The 22787-nt window shown below is 43.4% G+C and overlaps 1 protein-coding gene across 1 annotated transcript in view; it reads right to left on the reverse strand.

Moving 5' to 3' along the window:
- The window catches only part of LOC126278367 (coiled-coil domain-containing protein 170), a 335535-nt gene that overhangs the window by 177522 nt on the left and 135226 nt on the right, over positions 1-22787 (reverse strand). Inside the window, exon 5 of the mRNA XM_049978435.1 lies at positions 11780-11950. Coding sequence (XP_049834392.1) covers positions 11780-11950 — 171 coding nt within the window. The remainder of the gene's footprint in view (positions 1-11779; positions 11951-22787) is intronic.

Raw genomic sequence — 22787 nt, forward strand, 5'->3', positions numbered from 1 at the left:
TACAAACATACAATAATTCTGTGAGAAATTTTGAAACCAAGTGCACCTAAACACTGTGTATATTTGTATGTACATTATGAGAAAAGAACAGCTTAAGAAATCATGACGCATTCCACTCCCCATCACAGTCTACCCACTCTTGGTCCAAGATGTAATGTTCCTGTCACATCTCCATCTGCTAGTGAGTCTACAGTGGCTCAAAAACTAGTTAATGGTACACTAAATCATATCTAAAATCCAGAAAAGCGACTAGTTGCATATTGATATCCCAATAAATTGCCAATTTAAATCACAGTCACAATTCGTCATCCATAATCGATGTACTGAAAAAAAAAGCATTTCTTCTCCGGTTGACGGGACAATAACCTCAAATCTTCTTTTACAACAATACTGCTATTGAAAAATGTATGTCGAAGTCCAAAAAACGTCCAATTGTTGAAAGATCCCCAGGATCTTGACTGTCTATAAAATCGATATTAGGTATTGAAATCGATCATAGTTTTTCGAGGTACCGAAGCAAAATGTCAACACAAAATTTACGCGAATACCAAAATGATGCGAGGGGGATATTTGTCAACTGCCTTGAAAGAAAAAAATGTGATTGCTAGGGCTGGGCAAACGATACTCGCGTTCGAACAGGCTCGAGATTTCCCGATATGCCGCAGAGTTCGATACAATATCATGCTCGTTAAAAGAATCAGAGACACTTATCTCGCGCGTCGCGAGTGCAAGGGATGCGCAAGAAATTCTACCGCAGCACCAACTCCTATTGCGTTTCAACAAATTTACATTACGAACTCTCGTACCGTACCGGTATGTATGGATATATAAACATTTATGTTGATTTCTAAGTTAGCAGACAAAGACGAAAATATCATCCAAAAAATCCAATAGAATATTTTTGTTTATGAGAGACGCTTGCACAAGAGCAATTCAATCACGTATTAGAATAACGGATATTAAACAGTTTGAGAACAACACTGGGTGACCATTGAGAAAATGGCGGCTAGTGTGGATATACATATTGTTCATGCGAAAAGAAGTGAAAATTATACCGATAAGAACAGCGTGTGCGCAAATTGTAGTGATTAAATCAGAAAGTGAAACGACCGTGTAGCTTCATTTAATTAGTTTCGTTGAGAATGTGACACTTTGTTTTTCACTTTGCCTGGAATTTCGAAATTATTGTCAGGCAAGTTCCCCGTTGGTTTAGACTTTTCAGATGTAAGGCTTTTTAGTTCGCTCATTAGGACATTAATGGTCAGTTGCAGACTATTTAAGCGGGGATTACACATACACACATACACATAGCTCTGAGCACTATGGGACTTAACATCAATGGTCATCAGTCCCCTAGAACTTAGAACTACTTAAACCTAACTAACCTAAGGACATCAAACTCATCCATGCCTGAGGCAGGATTCGCACCTGCGACCGTAACGGTCACGCGTTTCCAGACCGAAGTGCCTAGAACCGCTTGGCCACGCCGGCCGGCAACATGCTACAAGATGAGGATCTTAAAAAGTTGTAGCAGCAAAGCCAGGCTGTTGAATGTATGCTACTCCTACAGGGTGTTCCAAAAATGACCGGTATATTTGAAACGGCAATACAAAATAAACGAGCAGCGATAGAAATACACCGTTTGTTGCAATATGCTTGGGACAACAGTACATTTTCAGGCGGACAAACTGTCGAAATTACAGTAGTTACAATTGTCAACAACAGATGGCGCTGCGGTCTGGGAAACTCTATAGTACGATATTTTCCACATATCCACCATGCGTAGCAATAATATGGCGTAGTCTCTGAATGAAATTACCCGAAACCTTTGACAAAGTGTCTGGCGGAATGGCTTCACATGCTGAGGAGATGTACTGCTTCAGCTGTTCAATTGTTTCTGGATTCTGGCGGTACACCTGGTCTTTCAAGTGTCCCCACAGAAAGAAGTCACAGGGGTTCATGTCTGGCGAATAGGGAGGCCAATCCACGCCGCCTCCTATATGTTTCGGGTAGCCCAAAGCAATCACACGATCATTGAAATATTCATTCATGAAATTAAAGACGTCGCTCGTGCGATGTGGCCGGGCACCATCTTGCATAAACCACGAGGGTGTTCACAGTGTCGTCTAAGGCAGTTTGTACCACCACAAATTCACGAAGAATGTCCAGATAGTGTGATGCTGTAATCGTTTTGGATCTGAAAAATGGGCCAATGATTCCTTTGGAAGAAATGGCGTCCCAGACCAGTACTTTTTGAGGATGCAGGGACGATGGGACTGCAACATGGGACTTCTTGGTTTCCCCATATGCGCCAGTTCTGTTTATTGACGAAGCCGTCCAGGTAAAAATAAGCTTCGTCAGTAAACCAAATGCTGCCCACATGTATATCGCCGTCATCAATCCTGTGCACTATATCGTTACCGAATGTCTCTCATGCAGCAATGGTAGCGGCGCTGAGGGGTTGCCGCGTTTGAATTTTGTATGGATAGAGGTGTAAACTCTGGCGCATGAGACGATACGTGGACGTTGGCGTCATTTGGACCACAGCTGCAACCCGGCGAATGGAAACCCGAGGCCGCTGTTGGATCACATGCTGCACTAGCTGCGCGTTGCCCTCTGTGGTTGCCGTACGTGGTCGCCCTACCTTTCCAGCACGTTCAATCATCATGTTCCCAGTCCATTGAAATTTTTCAAACAGATCCTTTATTGTATCGCTTTTCGGTCCTTTGGTTACATTAAACCTCCGTTGAAAACTTCGTCTTGTTGCAACAACACTGTGTTCTAGGCGATGGAATTCCAATTCCAGAAAAATCCTCTGTTCTAAGGAATAAACCATGTTGTCCACAGCACACTTGCACGTTGTGAACAGCACACGCTTACAGCAGAAAGACGACGTACAGAATGGCGCACCCACAGACTGCGTTGTCTTCTATATCTTTCACATCACTTGCAGCGCCATCTGTTGTTGAAAATTGTAACTACTGTAATTTCGAAAGTTTGTCCGCCTGAAAATGTACTGTTGTCCCAAGCATATTGCAACAAACAGTGTATTTCTATCGTTGCTCGTTTAGTTTTTATTGCCGTTTCAAATATACCGGTCATTTTTGAAACACCCTGTATGTGTATTCTGTAATTAAATACGGCACAGTATTCTGGAGCAATGCAATAACAAATATTAAACTTTTCAGGATGCAAAAGAGAATATTAAGTATTATTGAAGGGGTTAAAAATAGGAAATCAGGCAGACCTATATTAAAAAATGTCAATTTTTCCTCTTCCTGGCATTTTTATCTATGAAACGTCAGTTTTCATAAAACAATATATTGATAGCTACCCAGGTATCTCATTAAAAATGAAAATATACATGCATACAATACAAGACAAAAATCTGATCTTCATGTGAAGCAGATGAGAACATCATTGTGTCAAAAAGCACTCTACATATTGGGATAAAAATTTACAATAATCTGCCTAACCGTATTAAATCAGTAAGTAAACGCAGTAGTTGAATACTGAACTAAAGGCATATTTAACTGATCATTGCTTTTACAGTCTGGGAGAGTACCTGGAAACCATCCAGCAAAAATAAATATGCATTATGAATATTGGACTTAGCATGTTGTCTCTAACGTTTATTATATATATGATTCTTTGCTAAATTACTTCAATATCTTGTGCCTTAGGAATGCAATATAAACTGTATTTTATACTGTAAAGACTTAACAATGTCCGATATCCTTGTATACATTTTATACATGTAGGATAGAGGCATTAGCTAAATAAATAAAATAAATATTCAGATGAAACAGTTAGGAAAATTACTGAAGAATTAAATGCCAAACAAACAAAATACATCATAATGAAGTGACTGCAATTTTTATCTCAAGAATTAATTATAGCGGCAAGACCCATCTTGGAGATAGTACCATCAGACGCCACTGGATCCCAGAATGAGTGCAAACTCGATAATTGGGCAAAAATCACGATTGCAATCTTTTATTTATTTATTAGTTGCCACTGTCACACCTAGCCTACACCCCAGAAGATATTTCAGTGCAGATTTCATAGTTATTTTTATTTTTAAAAACAAGGTGTTGTCATAGTACCAACAACAGTCATTGGCTCGCAGGCCGATCAAAAGATTGGTCAAAACACGAGATTTCCCGAACTGTGACGTAAACTGCTCGAACAGACTGAATCTTGCTCAAGCACCGTCCTTGTGAACAGTGATTACGTAAAAAAAAAAAAAAAAAAAAAGGTGGTGCAGAAGAATATTCGATATGAGTCGTCGATTTTGACCATAGAATTTATTCTGCGTAAGCATTTTGTTTAAATAACATTTTTGTTGCTTTCAGTTATATTTAACAAATAATTGTAGCATCTTTGCAGTCTATATTTAAGTTAAGATAAATAATTATTTTTTTCTCAAATTCATTTTTATTCTTTTGACCCATCACACACCAGTCATCACATAAAAGAAAATCTGTCTGTGAATGCTGAGGTGGCAGAAAATAGAAATGAAACAAACGCATTCCGTCGTCAGGTCTCGAGAGGCCTACCGGGACCATCCGACCGCCGTGTCATCCTCGGTGGAGGATACGGATAGGAGGGGCGTGGGGTCAGCACACCGCTCTCCCGGTCGTAAGATGGTATTCTTGACCGAAGCCGATACTATTTGGTCGAGTAGCTCCTCAATTGGCATCACGAGGCTGATTGCACCCCGAAAAATGGAAACAGCGCATGGTGGTCTGGATGGTCACCCATCCAAGTGCCGATCACGCCCGACAGCGCTTAACTTCGGTGATCTCACTGGAACCGGTGTTATCCACTGCGGCAAGGCCATCACCAATACAAATGAAATTAATGAGCAAATTTGTGAAATCGGCATTTGGCTTAAGAATTATTTGCTGACTTTCTTGAGCAGTGGATAATTCTGCAAAACATTTAGAACCATATATGCACTGCAAAAACAAAACAAAAAAAGTTTGTGCACCCTTTTAGAGGATTCCAGTTCACTCAAGATTTATTGTTGGAATAGTGGATATGGAGTGCATGAAATGATTACATTTACAGACGAGTAGCACCACCAGTTCTGTGGTAAGAGTTATCGATCCATGCTCCATATTAGTACGTGGTGTAGCCTTCACAGGCGGCAGCGCAGGTATCCAGTCGGTGGTACAGATGGCGAATACTGTCCCGATATATGTTGTTTTACTCCTGCTCGACCTGTTCACGTAGTTCTGTGAGAATTGTTGGTTGGCGAGTCGCACGAGTTACTTCTTGTCCCATCGCATCTAACACATGCTCGATTGGAGAAAAGTCCAGGGATCGTGCTGGCTAGGGAAGTTGCTGCGTCTTTCAGAACGCGTTGAGTTTCACGGGTAGCGTGTGGGCGAACATTATGCTGTTGAAACAACACACCACCTTCCTGTTGCAAGAATGGGGAAAGAAGTGGTCTAACAACATTATGCAGGTGCTGAGCGCCGTTTAGCGTCCCCTCCAGAAACACCAAAGGTGAACGAGAGTTGAAGCTTATTGCACCCTAGGCCATAATGCGTGGGAAGGGGCCAGTGGCTCTTGGACGAGTATTGTCTACAAGACATCGCTCACCAAGTCTGCATTGCTACCACCACTCGCGTGCAGGAAGAGTCTACTTTCATCACTGCAGACCATGGACCGCCATTCCATTTTCCAAGTGAGGCTCTGACGGCAGCAGTCGAGCCATGCACATCAATGTTGTGGTGTGAGTGGAAGACGGACTAGAGGTGTGCGTGCCCATAGATCCACTGCTAATAAACAGTTCGCAACACGTGACACTTCTGGGCTCCCAAGCACTCTTATCTGTCCTGTGACAGCTGTGCGATCTGCACTGCTGCCGCTACAATACGTCGATCCTGGTGGGCGTCTGTGCTGCGTCTGAGGGCATGTTCACGTGAGAAGTTCACGTGACCTCTGATACCAGCATCGTTACACAACTGGCACAGAACGTTCAACTTGTGTGGCAATTCTCAGAAAGGACCATCCCGCCTCTCGGAAGGCCACGATTCAGATTCTCTCAGATGGCTGTAGGAAGCAAAACTGTATCTCTATGGCATGGTTGCCTGCTTGCTTCACACGTTTGCACCACACGGAGCCTTCTGGCTGCGAACATTTCCTACTAAAAAGTTGGCACAAATGGCGCTCTGGTGGCTATGTCATTACGCTATCTGTTTCTCGGATGACGCTGAAACGATTATCAATAAAATCAAACTCTTCACTTAGGTACTCCAAAGATTTGCAAGAGATGATGAAAAATTTCTTTGAATTTTGCTAGTCAGCTGAGGTAAAGACAATAATTTAATGTTTTGGCCAGATTCATATCCAAAGAAGAGGGACACGCTTTCTTTTTGTCACTCCATATTTACGATTATCCATGATATAATACGCATCCAAAATTGTTGTTCAGTTGCCTGTAAATCATTTTAGTGTTTCATTAAAAATATTTAAAAAACTGCTACAAAAGTGAAAAGAAACTTATCAAGTCATTGTCAGTGTTAAGCACCGATAACTTTTGCAAACTCATTGGACAGTCTTCTCCTAAGCTTACAAAATAACTGGAGGAAGCTTTCCAGTTTAAAAATAATATACCTATGTAGGATAAAAGAGAGAGCCACGTTGTTCCCACATAGCATTTCAGTTCACGAAACTATCAATTCTGTGAATCTACAATTTTTTCATTGGTTTTCTTTTTACAGATGTGTGGGAAAAATGAACATGCTGCTCTTCTTGCTGTGGTCTTCAGTCCAAAGATTGATTTGATGTAGCTCTCCAAGCTACTCTATCCTATGCAAGCCTCTTCACCTCTGAGTAACTATTGCAAGCTACATCCTTCTGAATCTGCTTCGTGTATTCATCTCTTGGTCTCCCTCTACGAATTTTACCCTCCAAGCTTCATTCCAGTACTAAATTGGTGATCCCTTGATGCCTCATGACGTGTCCTACAAACCGATCCCTTCTTATAGTCAAGTTGTGCCACAAATTCTTTTTCTCCCCAATTCTATACAGCACCTCCTCATTAAAAAATGGTTCAAATGGCTCTGAGCACTATGGGACTTAACATCTCATGTCATCAGTCCCCTATAACTCAGAACTACTTAAACCTAACTAACCTAAGGACATCGCACACATCCATGCCCGAGGCAGGATTCGAACCTGCTACCATAGCGGTCGCGCGGTTCCAGACTGAAGCGCTTAGAATCGCTCGCCCACAGTGGTCGGCTACCCTTATTAGTTACGTGAACTACCTATCTAATCTTCAGCATCACATTTTGAAAGGTCCTGTTCTTCTCTAAACTGTTTATCGTCCATGTTTCACAATACATGGCTACACTGCAAACAAATACTTTCAGAAAAAGTTTCCTGACACTTACATCTATACTCGATGTTAGCAAATTTCTCTTCTTCAGACAGGCTTTCCTTGCCATCGCCAGTCTACATTTTATATCCTCTCTACTTCGACCATCATCAGTCATTTTGCTGTCCAAATAACAAAACTCATCTACTACTTTAAGTGTCTCATTTCCTAATCTGGTTTCCTCAGCACCACCTGATTTAATTCGACTATATTCCATTATCCTCGGTTTGCTTTTGTTGATGCTCAACTTATAGCTCCTTTCAAGACACTGTCAATTCCGTTCAACTGTTCTTCCAAGTCATTTGCTGTCTCCGACAGAATTACGATGTCATCGAGAAATCTCAAACTTTTTATTTCTTCTTCCTGGATTTTAATTCTTACTCCAGATTTTTCTTTGGTTTCCTATACTGTTTGTGCAATGTACAGGTTCAATAACACCGTGGATAGACTAAAACCCAGTCTCACTCTCTTCTCAACCATTGCTACCCTTTCATACCCCTCGACTCCTATAAGTGCCTTCTGGTTTGTGTAACAATTATAAATGGCCATTCGTTCCCTCTATTTTACCCCTGACACCTTCAGAATTTGAAAGAGTATTCCAGTCGACATTGTCAAAAGCTTTCTCCATGTCTACAAATGCTATAAGCGTAGTTTTGCCTTCGCTTAAGCTAGCTTCTAAGATAAGTCGTAGGGTCAGTGTTGCCTCACGTATTCCTACATTTCTACGAAATCCAAACTGATCTTCCCCGAGGTCGGCTTCTACCAGCTTTTCCATTCGCCTTTAAAGAATTCGTGTTAGTATTTTACAACCGTGACTTATTAAACCGATAGTTCGATAACTTTCACACCTGTCAACACATGCATTCTTTGGAATTGTAATTATTATATTCTTCTTGAAGTTTGGGGGTATTTTGCCTGTCTCACGAACATAAACTTTCAAAATTACTTTCTCTAAAAAAATTGTTGTATGTCTCATACGGTTACGCACTGTGCATCCATGCGGCTGAGGTGACCATGCGCTATGTTACCTGTGTGCACACATTACCTTCTGTAATCCTTTGACATTCATAGTGCATACTGTAAAATGTCCTCAGCACTCCTGGAATAGTGCAGCATAGTTATAAATACACATGCAGAAAGTTACGTAAGAGAGACAAAATTCTAAAATTTCCCTTTTTTGTATACCCGTTTCGTGCTCTCGGAACTGAAATTGAATGGAAGAACACAAAAGTTATTGTGCCTCAAATGTTTGATAGTTACCTACTGAAAAAAAATTGTTTCTTGACAATCTTTTCATCTCTGTTCTAGTGCAGAAAATTCTGCATATTCTCCGTGAACAATGCATTCGAGTCCATAGATAAGCGTAGATGAAGGAACAAACCTACCATGTTGGATGGCCACGTTTTTCAAATTCTACTACAATTGCTTTGCCATGTAAAAACGAATGTAGTCTCAGTAGGAATTGGCAGGTATTCTGTCTTTTTTTCCGTCAGATGTTTGATAAGGTACTGTTGTGACCAAGGTATGCAGCAGGAAGGGAATGAAGGCATCCTTTTTGAAACTGAGGTAGGATTCTGGGGAAGATTCGACAGTCATGTTTAATTTGTGCTGGGTGTTGGAGGTACCCTCCTTCTGGAACTCTATAAGGACTTTAAGAGGAAGCGACGTAGAAATAATTGCGGCATGTATTCCGACACTGTCCTGAATTTTATGGGCAATATTTTGAAAATGTCCTGAATTTTCTTCAAAATAACATGAGGACCCAAAATATAAGAGCAACTGAAAACCAGAACACAATAATCCAAAACATTACAGAGGCTCCACCATCCTTCACAGTCTGAAGGACACAGTCCCTATCTTAAGCTTCCGCATGTGTTCTTCACAATCTCGTAAATACAGCTTATTCTGGAGTGTCTAAAAATTGTCATAAAGGACAGGGTGAGAACGTTTACTGTACAGTTCATTGCCCAAGAGCACAGAATTGTTTTTCCTTGCAGCACTCAAACCTCTACTTTGAATTCATTTTACATCTGATATTGGTCATCTTAGGTTGTGTGATGGCTCAAATGGCTCTAAGCACTTAGGGACTTAACAGCTGAAGTCATTAGTCCTCTAGAACTTAGAACTACTTAAACGTAACTAACCGAAGGACATCACATACATCCATGCCCGAGGCAGGATTCGAACCTGTGACCGTAGCAGTCGCGTGGTTCCGGGCTGAGGCGCCTAGAACCGCATGCCCATAGCGGCCAGCATTGTGATGGCGCTAGTTGCTCTGGGTATGTATTGCCTTCTTACCTATGCCGTCTGTTGATTTCTGGTTGAAGTAACCCTGGCGACCTAGGGTTTATGCTACCCTACACTACGATTTTTCCTTTCGTTAGTGCCTTGAAAACGATGGAGTTCCACGTGTCGAAATATAGGCAGCTACAGACCTGGCTTCTTACCAGTGAGTTATTTCAACAAACTTAAGTTATTCAGTGCCAACAGCCTTGCCACAATGGTAACAGCGGTTCCCATCAAATAACCGAAGTTCAGCGCTGTCGGGATTGTGTAGCACTTAGATGGGTCACCTTCTGGTCTCCCGAGCGATGTTTGCAAACGAGGTACACTCAGCCCTTGTGAGGCCACAGCTGAGGAGCTACTTGACTGAGAAGTAGCTGTTCCAGTCACGAAAATTTACGACGGCCGGGAGAGCGGTGTGCTGACCACGTGCCTCTTCGTAACCACATCAAGTGACGCCTATTGGCTAAGGATCACACGGCAATTGGTCGGCACTGTTGTGCCTTTCGAGACCTATACAGACAGAGAAAAGTTAGGTAGAGCTACACCCTTCCACACTCTTTCACACCTATAAATTCCTAATCCTCTGCTATGCAAATGTAGTTTCATGGATTTATGCTTCGCCCCCCCCCCCCCCCCCCTCCTCCTCACCGATCCTGGTTCTCCGCCGTGCCTATATCATCACATTCCCTCAACATTTCATCTATACATTCTCTGTATCCCCTCCCAACAGAACTTTAATCATGTCCCCTTACTCGATCATTAAATCCACCCTCATATACATCCATTGTAACTGATCTGACAGAGCCTCCTCCTTTTCAGTGCTCCCGTCGTCACCACTCCTCTCCACCCACATCGTTAGGCTTTGATCGGAATCTCTTACCTCAATGCCCTCCAAAATCCCTCAACCAAACATACTGTTGAGTACATAGTTCCACGTAGTCAGCGCGTACACAACTTTCCTACTAGAGCGCGCCCTACTAAGCAACAGTGCAGGTGCAGCGCTCGTCCGTCTCCGCACTACGAGATGGTGCTGCCATAGAGACGGACCAAATTCTGCTTCCTCTGATCCGCGTATAAATATGTAACGCAGCCAATGAGATTGCTGCTAACGTAGAACCGTTTCTCCTCGCGGATCACACTTACGCAGTGATACATGAACGCGCGAGGCATTATAACGAATGTACAGACCTCCGATTAGTCAGTCTGCATCAGTCAGTACCAGTCTGCATTAGTCTGTACCAGTCTGTACGAATTGTACATTTGTCTGTACCAGTCTATAGTCAAGTTTCAGTCTGCGCATATTCCTGTACATAGTCATGAAGATAAATGTATAGACACTTTTGTCAAGTATGAGAGATATATGTGAGAATAAGATTAACGTACCAATACCAAAGGAACTTCAGATTGTCCATTGTAAACAGCATCCAGAACCAAGTTAAGTAATTTTTATGCTTGTTATTATTTTAATAAATGTGCGTGAAAATTAATCGAGTTCTGTTTAAAGTTGGTCACCGTCAATCTGCTACTCTAAGCGTGCAAGTGGCATTTCTATCGTCTGACCTAACGGCAGAAGATAAACACGCCACGATAAGACCACTGGACATATTTCTGACATTCGCCTACTTCGTTAGAGTGACAAGTCAAATAATCTGATGGTGTGTCTACCGAAAGTCTTACAGTACGCACACTACACATACATACACATACAACCATTAGACCCACCAATCAAAAACCTACAAATCTCATTATACCTCTACCCCTTGCTGTCTACATGAACTAATCACTTCATTCATCTGTGTAAACGTTTTAATGAACCAATAAATCTTTTAAATCTCCTTTCTCCCCCCTCCCCCAAACCAATCCGTGGGGCGTGGGGGATGAAATAAAAATAGGAAAAAATGTAAAGAAAAAATCAATGTACCCGATAGCGGTCGGCAATGATAAATCAGCGGTTTAACAGCTCCGCAGACAGTTATTTCCAAAAATGGTAATGGGTTCTGTGACGAATAGAAGATCTGAACGCCAGAGTCCAGGACGCCTCCTCTTGCGGATGGCTACGACGGCGACCTTGCTATACAGTGAGCAGAGGCAGAGCAGTACCTGCACCAGCTCGGCAGCCTTGTGGATGAGGCTGTCTGGCGAGGAGGGCGCAGTGTCCGAGTAGTCGATGCCCAGCGCCGCCGACAGCCTGCGCAACAGGTCCTGCAGCGCCTTGCGGTGCGACTCCTTCATACTCTCCTCCGAGTGGCACTCCAGTTCCAGCATGCGCACCTGCAACATGGGACGCGCACACAGTGTTCAATTGTGGCCTCACCTATGTATTCCTTTACTACTGGAGATGGGGCGTGTCTCTCTTAAACTTGGCTTACGCTGGAAATTGCTACACCACGAAGATGTGTTACAGACGCGAAATTTAACCGACAGCAAGAAGATGCTGTGATATGCAAATGATTAGGTTTTCAGAGCATTCACACAACGTTGGCGCCGGCGGCGACACCTACAACGTGCTGACATGAGGAAAGTTTCCAACCGATTTCTCACACACACACAGCAGTTGACCGGGGTTGGCAGGTGAAACGTTGTTGTGATGCCTCGTGTAAGGAGGAGAAATGCGCACCATCACGTTTCCGACTTTGATTAAGGTCGGATTGTAGCCTATCGCGACTGCGATTTATCGTAACGCGACATTGCTCCTCTCGTTGGTCGAGGTCCAATGACGGTTAGCAGAATATGGAATCGGTGGGTTCAGGAGGGTAATACTGAACGCCGTGCTGGACCCCAACGGCCTCATATCACTAGCAGTCGAGATGACAGGCATCTTATCCGCATGGCTGTAACGGATCGTGTAGCCACGTCTCGATCTCTGAGTCAATAGATGGGGACGTTTGCTAGACCACAGCCATCTGCACGAACCGTTCGACGACGTTTGCAGCAGTATGGACTATCAGCTCGGAGACCATGGCTGTGGTTACCCTTGACGCTGCATCACAGACAGGAGCGCCTGCGATGGTGTACGCAACGACGAACCTGGGTGCACGAATGGCATAACTTTTTTTTTCCGGACGAATCCAGGTTATGTTTACAGCACCGTGATGGTCGCATCCGTGTTTGGCGACATCGCGGTGAACGCACATTGGAAGCGCGTATTCGTCATCGCCATACTGACGTATCACCTGGCGTGATTGTATGGGGTGCCATTGGTTACACGTCTCGGTCACCTCTTGACGGCACTTTGAACAGTGAACGTTACATTTCAGCTGTGTTACGACCCGTGGCTCTACCCTTCGTTTGATCCCTGCGAAACCCTACATTTGAGCAGGATAATGCACGACCGCATGTTGCAGGTCCTGTACAGGCCTTTCTGGATACAGAAAATGTTCGACTGCTGCCCTGGCCAGAACATTCGCCAGATCCCCCACCAACTGAAAACGTATGGTCAATGGTGGCCGAGCAACTGGCTCGTCACAATACGCCAGTCACTACTCTTGATGAACTGTGGTATCGTGTTGAAGCTGTATGAGCAGCTGTACCTGTACACGCCATTCAAGCTCTGTTTGACTTAATGCCCAGGCGTATCAAGGCCGTTATTACGGCCAGAGGTGGTTGTTCTGGGTACTGATTTCTCAGGATCTATGCATCCAAATTGCGTGAAATGTAATCACATGTCAGTTCTAGTATAATATATTTGTCCAATGAATACCCGTTTATCATCTGAATTTCTTCTTGGTGTAGCAATTTTAATGGCCAGTAGTGTACAAGTGAACGAACGTCGGGAACGACCATTCGTTCTGGTTAGGGTAGGCGAGCGCCAGCGAACTGCAGTCGGTAGTGTTCAGTTCACATTCGCTCGTTCTCCTCTGGTTGTCGGTCTTTCGGTGAATCACCATAGGAAGTTGGCGTCCTCTCCACTTCGGCGCTAGCAGTACAGAAATGTTACGTCTGCTACCTTGTCTACTTCTGTTGTTGACATGGGCTGCGTGAGTGATGGAGTGGTTAGGAGAGAGTGAAATGTTGCTGGTGCAAGAATTTAGGTATAAGTACCTCTGGGATCCAAAAGATACACAGGACAAATGCTGAAGGAATGCTAACAGAAAATTGTCGAAGCGTTCAAAGGCCAGACTGGCGACGTGAGAAAGAAGATAATAATAAATGCTTGCATCTTGCGGGAACAGAGTAAATAACCACCATCTTTGTATTTCTTTTTATTGTAAAGGAAAAGCAGAATAAATTTCCTTTAAAGTAATCAAGTGCGAATATGCAGGGTGTATCAAAAAGAATCATCCGATTTGAAAAAAAAATCATAACTACTGTATTATGTTCATTGAGATGTGTGCGTGGACAACGTATTGTTGGCAAGAGCAAACTCTTGAGTTTTACATGATTCCCGCTAGGTAGCAGCAGTGTGTGCCCACTTCAGTTCAGGTAAAAAAATGATGGCGGGACAACAGACACCGTTTTGTGTTCTACGTTTTGCGCAGTGCGGGTCGGTGATAACTGCTCAGCATGACTTTCGTACTAGGTATAGTGTGACATCACAAAGCATTAAACGATGGCATGAAAGATTCCGAGAAACAGGTTGTTTGTGTAAAGGCAAATCGCCGGGCCGACCCCGAGTGTCTGACACAGACGTCGAACGCATCCGCCATTGTTTCACACGGAGTCCGCAGAAATCCGTTCGCTGTGCAGCTCGAGAGCTCAACATGCCCCCGATGACCGTCTGGAGTGTATTGCGTCGACGTTTATACATGAAACCGTGCAAAATTTAGCAACTGCAAACAACAACATGTGGAGTTTTGTAATTTCGTTCTTGGCAAGATGGAGGATGACAGTTTTCTTCCACGCTTAGTGTTTAGTGACGAGGCAACATTCCATTAAATTGGGAAGGTGAACCGTCATAATATGAGAATATGGGATACGGAACAACCACATGAAGTTATATACAGCATGAGAGGGACTCTTCAAAATTTACTGTGTTTTGCGCAGTTTCAGGTGAAAAGATGTATGGTCCGTTTCTCTTTGCAGAGAACACTGTTACAGGGAGCATATATCTCGATATGCTTGAGAACTTTCTTTTCCCACAGTTGGAGATTCATTCGAACGACTTCATTTACCAACAGCCGGGGCACAGCCACACTGGCATCTGGAAGTGTGGGTATTTTTAAATCAAAGGATTACTGAACGATATATCGGTCGCACTTTGCCAAATGTTTCAGCCTTACGTTACTGGCCTCCAAGGTCAGCGGATCTTACTGTATGTGATTATTTTTTGTGGTGGTTTATAAAACACCCCGTTTATGTGCCTCCGTTACCAACAACAATGAATTAACTGAGAGATCGCATAACAGCAGCTGTGGAAGCTGTAACTCAAGACATGCTCTCTACAATGTGGAAACAATTTGAATATCGCATTGACATATGTCATGCATCTCAAAGGGGGCATGTTGAACACCTATGAAAAGGTATGAAAAAACTTTTTGAATTTATCATTCATCAAAAAACAAAATTCGTTGTATATGTTATCATTTTCAAAAGTATAGACGTGTCAAATCGGATGATTCTTTCTGATACACCCTGCATATCTATTACGAAAAACTTGATCGTTCTCCCTGGTAGCAGTAATTACACGGCTGATGTATGATTGTTAGGTAAGAGACATTTTTATGATAAATTAGAAAAATAGTTTACTCAGAACCACGCTATCTGCCCTTTTATAGACTATGTAGAAGATTGTGTTAAGTAGCTTACGTGGCAAGTCGTGTGTGTACTTCACATTTCATTAAGAATAAAAATGACATTGCCATATGTATCCGTACTTTTGACAGAGTCCTTAAAGTGTTTCAGACATCAGAAAGGGTCTCAGATATAGCACCTATTGAAACGCAAAACAATTACTAACGTAAATGTTTCCAGCTGATAATTACCAGAGTGTAAATGCTAATCTTTTCTCAGGTTGCGTTTCTCGTCGGTAATTAGTGTTCTTATTCTAAATTTCTTTCTCAGTTCTAATGAAAAACCAACGACAAGCGTCAATCGATATATGTTCAAAGTTTTGGAATAATGTTGAGAAAAGATAGAGCTGCAATTCAATGCGTTTCACAGTATCGTCATTCATATCTACAGAATTTTGTTTCTACCTATTTTCTCTGTTTAGAATACATCATTCAAAAAGCAAACTTAACGGTACTTCATGAGTGTGATAAATAGAATAGAAATATTCTTTGTCAGAATCTAACTGATGCCTTCCGTTAGTTACATTAATATTCGTCAACTTATAATTACCTTCAGTCAGGCCATGTAACACGAAAGAACATTGTGTTTGCAGTATTTTTTAAAACACAGAGCCAGAATGCGCAGGTCAAATAATCCGAATACGTTTTCCATCTACATCTCTTAAGCAATTGGAAAAATCCAAATAATGTGGCAGACATCGACTGTTTTTTCTGAAATCATCAATATCTGCAAATTTCTGATCATCTTTCTATTAACTATACTTAACGTTCTTTTAATTTTTGCATCTCCAGTCTTCGCAGTTGGAACTCCCATACGAAAATAAAACGTTAGGGTACCCAGTAGACACAGGTCTTAAAATATCGAAATTCAGTAAAACATATTTTTTCAGTTTATTGTCTGTATATGGTTATTTGGTGTGGTTTACCAGAGTGATTTTTGCACCGTGTTCTGTCCGTCAGTTATTGCAGTCCGCGAGAGTCGACAAATAATCTTGCAACTGTTGTTGTTCTTGGTCGCTAGTTCCGGCGGCGGTTGCTTCCGTCAAATCGAAGCGCTTGCAGCGCGCGCTTGAAACGGTGGCGTGAGCAAAGCCCAGTGTCAGTATGACATCGGAGCTGGAATGTCTCAGAATTTAGGCACCCACGGCCTCGTCGCAATCAGATGCAATTTTACAGCACTACCTGAGCTTCGTGCACTTAGTTGACATCCGAACAGTCAGTACAAGTTGTGACAGACCAGTCACGCAACATGCTGAAATATTCCACTCGCCGACGAAGTAGCCATCTCTTATTTAGTAACTTGTGAGAATAAATGTAGTCAGTTGATAACTGAATGGGCCATCCTGCAGTACATTAAAATATTCGAGGCTATCCTGCAGTCCAGGCAGCATAAGAAGTTTTAAAACGTTTACTTTATTTGTCTTTGTGGTGTCACCGCCAGACACCACACTTGCTAGGTGGTAGCCTTTAAATCGGCCACGGTCCGGTAGTATACGTCGGACCCGCGTGTCGCCACTATCAGTGATTGCAGACCGAGCGCCGCCACACGGCAGGTCTAGAGAGACTTCCTAGCACTCCCCTCAGTTGTACAACCGACTTTGCTAGCGATGGTTTACTGACAAAATACGATCTCATTTGCCGAGACGATAGTTTAGCATAGCCTTCCGCTACGTCATTTGCTACGACCTAGCAAGGCGCCATAGTCAGTTACTATTGATATTGTGAATCAAGTACCGTCAAGAGCGACGTTCGTCATTAATGGATTAAAGTTAAGTATTCCACCAGCTACGTCCGTTTTTATAAATTCTAATTTCCTTGTCCTGTTCCAGACCTCACGCCAGCCTGCGTGAGCTAAAACGCGTGCCTTTCGGCCTCCTCTAGTAACACGGTGCTGGCTCTCCTGCTAACCACAACAGTCTTCTCACCAGTTTACGTACATGGTTTTTCCCAGTTCTGATTTACAGCTCTGCTCTTTTCAGAATATAAGATAAAATGAAAGATCGTATAGCATTGTTGGCCGGGAGGTCCCATTCGGGGTCCGTAGCTCGTGACCTCGCGGTCGCGTTCTCGCTTCTCGAACTACGGGGTGTCGGGTTCGATTCCCGGCGGCGTCAGGGATTATCACCTGCCTCGAGTTGACTGGGTGTTTGTGTTGTCTCCATCATTTCATTATCATTCATAAAAGTGGCTAGATTGAACTGAGTTGGGAATTTGTACGGGCGCTGATAACCGTGCAATTGGGCGCCCCACAAACCAAAACATCATCATCATCATCATCATCCCATTCGGGTTCGGCCAACAAGAGCAAGCCTTATTTCAGTCGACGCCACATTGGATGACTTGCCGCGCCGATGATGTGGATGGAATTATGAGGAGGCTGGAATGATGACGAGGACAATACAACACCCAGTCCACAAGAGGAGAAATTCTCCAACCCGGCCAGGAATCGAACACGGGTCCGCTGCACGAGAGGAAAGCACGCGTTACCACCCAGCTAAGCAGTCATACAGAATATAATATGATCTCTATTGAAACGTGGCTTAAGGAGGCTTGTACAGTACTAGCACTAACGCCTTATAGGAAGATGTGTTTGAACTAGGACAGTTTTTGATTTTAAAAACTTAGAAATCCGATATATCGATATTTAAAAATGTATCATAACCGGCCCTCGATACATCGAGAAAAATATCGATATAGCGACAAAAATAGTATCGACGTCCCGGCCTACTAAAATATCGGCTGTAAATTTTAACTATTCTGCCGATTTTATATCTGTATATTTAAGTATTCAGTTATTATTAGATATTCCGATCATCAACTGCCTCCTTATCCACCTTAGAGCAAGATTTGCAAGATAAATGACGCATGGTCACACTTGGCGATATCCACTTTTCTAACAATGGTAGCTGCATGTAAGTGGCACAATAAAAGGTGTCCGATGGATCCGTCGTTCCGTATTATCACATATCGGATTTATCTGGAACACTTCATGCCGTCTTCCCCGTTTTCTTTTTTTCCGTTTCTGCAAACGCTAGCGACCTAGCAGTTGTACGTCAAAATTGTGTGGTAAAGCTACACGTGTAGTTTCTGTTGTTAGCGCCCAGCGCCTCTTACGCCAGCACATCCCCTCTTAAGTCTCGGCCCAATGCAAAAACCCAGTCTTCCATTTTGATTATGGTCATCGTTTTCAGCAACTGTTTTTGAAGAATGCCGAAGCGAAGAAAAAGCACACTACTTGGGTCAGATATTATTATTTAACCCAATTTGCATGCTGTTTCTTCAAATCGAAAATCTTGTTATTACATTCAAACCGCCAATCTCCAGTGCAAACGGACTACTTCTTCTTGTCACCTGTACTTGTTTCACACCGTAAAACAGAAAGATTGGATGTCATGAGAGACCAAAAAGTAGTAAGACTCCTGCACACAGCGAAAGTAATGTCCCGCAACAGCTTCAAAAGGACAATTTCGTATATTTACCGAAAATTTCAAAATGGTTCAAATGGCTCTAAGCACTATGGGACTTAACTTCTCAGGTAATCAGTCCCCTAACTAACCTAAGGACATCACACACAACCAGGCACGTGGCATGATTCGAACCTGTAACCGTAGCAGCTGCGCGCGGTTCCGGACTGAAGCGCCTAGAAACGCTCGGCCACAGGGGCCAGCCCGAAAACTGCAAACAAATATAATGTAAAAATAATGGCACTTGATATTGCCAATTGGACATCTATACTACTGGCCATTAAAATTGCTACACCACGAAGATGACGTGCTATAGACGCGAAATTTAACCGACAGCAAGAAGATGCTGTAATACGCAAATGATTAGCTTTTCAGAGCATTCACACAAGGTTGGCGCCGGTGGCGACACCTACAACGTGCCGACATGAGGAAAGTTTCCAGCCGATTTCTCATACAAAAATAGCAGCTGACCGGCGTTGCCTGGTGAAACGTTGCTGTGATGCCTCGTGTAAGGAGGAGAAATGCGTACCATCACGTTTCCGAATTTGATAAAGGTCGGATTGTAGCCTATCGCGATTGCGGTTTATCGTATCGCTACATTGCTGCTCGCATTGGTCGAGATCCAATGACTGTTAGCAAAATATGGAACCGGTGGGTTCAGCAGGGTAATACGGAACGCCGTGCTGGATCCCAACGGCCTCTTATCACTAGCAGTGGAGATGACAGGCATCTTATCCGCATGGCTGTAATGGATTGTGCAGCCACGTCTCGATCCGTGAGTCAACAGATGGGGACTTTTGCAAGACAACAACCATCTGCACGAACCGTTTGACGACGTTTGCAGCAGTATGGACTATCAGCTCGGAGACCATGGCTGTGGTTACCCTTGACGCTGCATCACAGACAGGAGCGCCTGCGATGGTGTACGCAACGACGAACCTGGGTGCACGAATGGCATAACTTTTTTTTTTCCGGACGAATCCAGGTTATGTTTACAGCACCGTGATGGTCGCATCCGTGTTTGGCGACATCGCGGTGAACGCACATTGGAAGCGCGTATTCGTCATCGCCATACTGACGTATCACCTGGCGTGATTGTATGGGGTGCCATTGGTTACACGTCTCGGTCACCTCTTGTTCGCATTGACGGCACTTTGAACAGTGAACGTTACATTTCAGCTGTGTTACGACCCGTGGCTCTACCCTTCATTTGATCCCTGCGAAACCCTACATTTGAGCAGGATAATGCACGACCGCAAGTTGCAGGCCCTGTACTGGCCTTTCTGGATACAGAAAATGTTGGGCTGCTGCCCTGGCCAGCACATTCTCCAGATCTCTCACAAAGTGAAAACGTCTGGTCAATGGTGACCAAGCAACTGGCTTGTCATAATACGCCAGTCAGTACTCTTGATGAACTGTGGTATCGTGTTGAAGCTGCATGGGCAGCAGCTGTACCTGTACACGCTATCCAAGCTCTGTTTGACTCAATGCCCAGGCGTATCAAGGCCGTTATTACGGCCAGAGGTGGTTGTTCTGGGTACTGATTTCTCAGGTTCTATGCATCCAAATTGCGTGAAATGTAATCACATGTCAGTTCTAGTAAAATATATTTGTCCAATGAATGTCCGTTTATCATCTGCATTTCTTCTTGGTGTAGCAATTTTAATGGCCGGTAGTGTGTGAATCGTGTGAACAAGTCCCGTCAGAATGTATCGATACTTATTGGAGAAAATATCGATATATCGTAATTTTACTGACAGCTCTAGCTTGAATGTACAATGTGTGTATCTGCCAGGCGGTCTCATCTGAGATGTGAAGGTGGCCTTGCCTGCGACTATCGAGCGTGCAGGGTGCAATCGTCTGCAAAATGTGACTCACGTCAGCACCAACAACAGCTGTCACTTGGGTTCTGAAGCGATCCTCAGTTCATACAGGCGCCTGGCGGAAGTGACAAAGGCTGCTATCCTCGTGCGCGATACGCAAGCAGAGCTTGCAATTTGTGGCATCGTTCCCAGAACTGAAAAGGGCCCATTGGTCTGGAGACGAGAGGAGGTCTCAAACGAAGACTCCGTCGATTCTGTGATAGCCTTGGCAGCAGATTCGTGAACCTGCGTTATATATCTAAGAATTATAGAGATCGTCTAGATAGATCAAGGGTACACTACACTAAGAAAGCACCTCATCGGGTAGCAGAGTACTGGTGGTGTGCACATGGGGTCTTTTAAGGTTGGCAGTAGTTTGAGGTCCTCTGATGAACGATCGCAGATCAGTACACAGAGAGCGAAATTATACTACTTACAAAGTAGGCATAGTACTGTTCTTTGAACCTAAAGCTGATTGAAACCCTAAATAGTAAAGCTTAAATATTTAGAGGGTCATGGAACGTACAGCGAAAAGACAGTTAGACGCCATAGGTGGGGGAAAGGTCATTGCAGTCGACAAAAATGTTGTGTCTATCGAGGTCTAAACTGAATCTGACTTCACTCAGGGCGGAGGGTGCTTCACGCAAAATTTGCACAACTACAGGAGGGCGCGGGGGGGGGGGGGGGGTGTCGATGGCCTGCCCCGTGATCCCTCGCCACCTTTCCTTCCTTGACCTTGACACGTGGCAACATGGCCTGAGACCATTTATGATCTTGGAGATAAGGAAGGGGGTTGGAAATTCTGAAGAAAGTAGGCGTAAACTATATGGAAAAACGGGTAATGTATCATATGTACAAGAACTAAGAGTGAAAAATAAGACTGGAAGCCCCAGAATGTAGTCCTTGGGTTAAAAAGGGTTTAAAGCAGGACTGTAGTCTTTCTTCTCTATACATCGAGGAAGCAGTGATGGAGATAAAAGAAATGTTCAAGAGTGGGATTAAAATCCAGGATGAAAAGATATCAAAGATAAGATTCGCTGATGACATTGCCATCCTCAGTGAAAGTGAAGAAGAATTACAGGATGTGTTGAATGGAATGAACAGTCTAATGGGTACAGAATGTGGGTTGAGAATAAATCGAAGAAAGACGAAAGTAATGAGAAGTAACAGAAATGAGAACAGCGAGAAAATGTCAATTTTGGTGACACAAATTATTGTAGATGCTGTTAAGGAATTCTGCTACCTAGGCAGCAAAATAACCTATGACGAACAGAGCAAGGAGGACATAAAAATCAGACTAGCACTGGAAAAAGTCGCATTCTTGGCCAAGAGAAGTCTGCAAGTATCAAACATAGTTCTTAATTTGAGGAAGAAATTTCTGACACTGTATGGCTGGAGTATAACATTGTATGGTAGTGAAACATCGAATGTGGGAAAACTGGAACAAGACAATCGAAGCCTTTGAGATGCAATGCTACAGAAGAATGTTGAAAATTAGGTTGACTGATAAGGTACAGAATGAGGAGATTCTCCACAGTATCAGCGAGGAAAGGGATATGTGGAAAACGGTGGCAAAAAGAAGAGACAGGATGATTGGACATCTGTTAATACATCAGGGAGCAACCACCAGTATTGGAACAAAGCTGGTTCAGGGACAAAGTACTGTTATTCAATATGGCGGCAATGACATAATCCAAAATGGCAGGTTTTGGCGGGAAGTTTGAATTTTGAGGGGAAAGTGCCATGCCCCCCTCCCCCCCATAAAAATGGTGCGAAGTTCAAATTCCAACAGGATAATCCACCACACCCCAGATATCTATACTAAGCAAAGAAAATGGCGGGAAAAAGTACTTCTCTTTATTATTGAATCAATTTCAAGCAGGCGTGTTCTCCACAGGGTCTTGACTCCAACTGACTTAATTCATATCGTCGCCGACAGAGGACGCCACCATGACGTCAGGTGATGATGCAAGTAGCAATATTCAAGATGGCCATACCCAGTGTGTTCACCATGTCTTCAGAGCCCAACTGGCTTAGTTCATATCCGTGCCAC

This window comes from Schistocerca gregaria, chromosome 6, assembly GCF_023897955.1.
Source record: "Schistocerca gregaria isolate iqSchGreg1 chromosome 6, iqSchGreg1.2, whole genome shotgun sequence".
Lineage (NCBI taxonomy): Eukaryota > Metazoa > Arthropoda > Insecta > Orthoptera > Acrididae > Schistocerca > Schistocerca gregaria.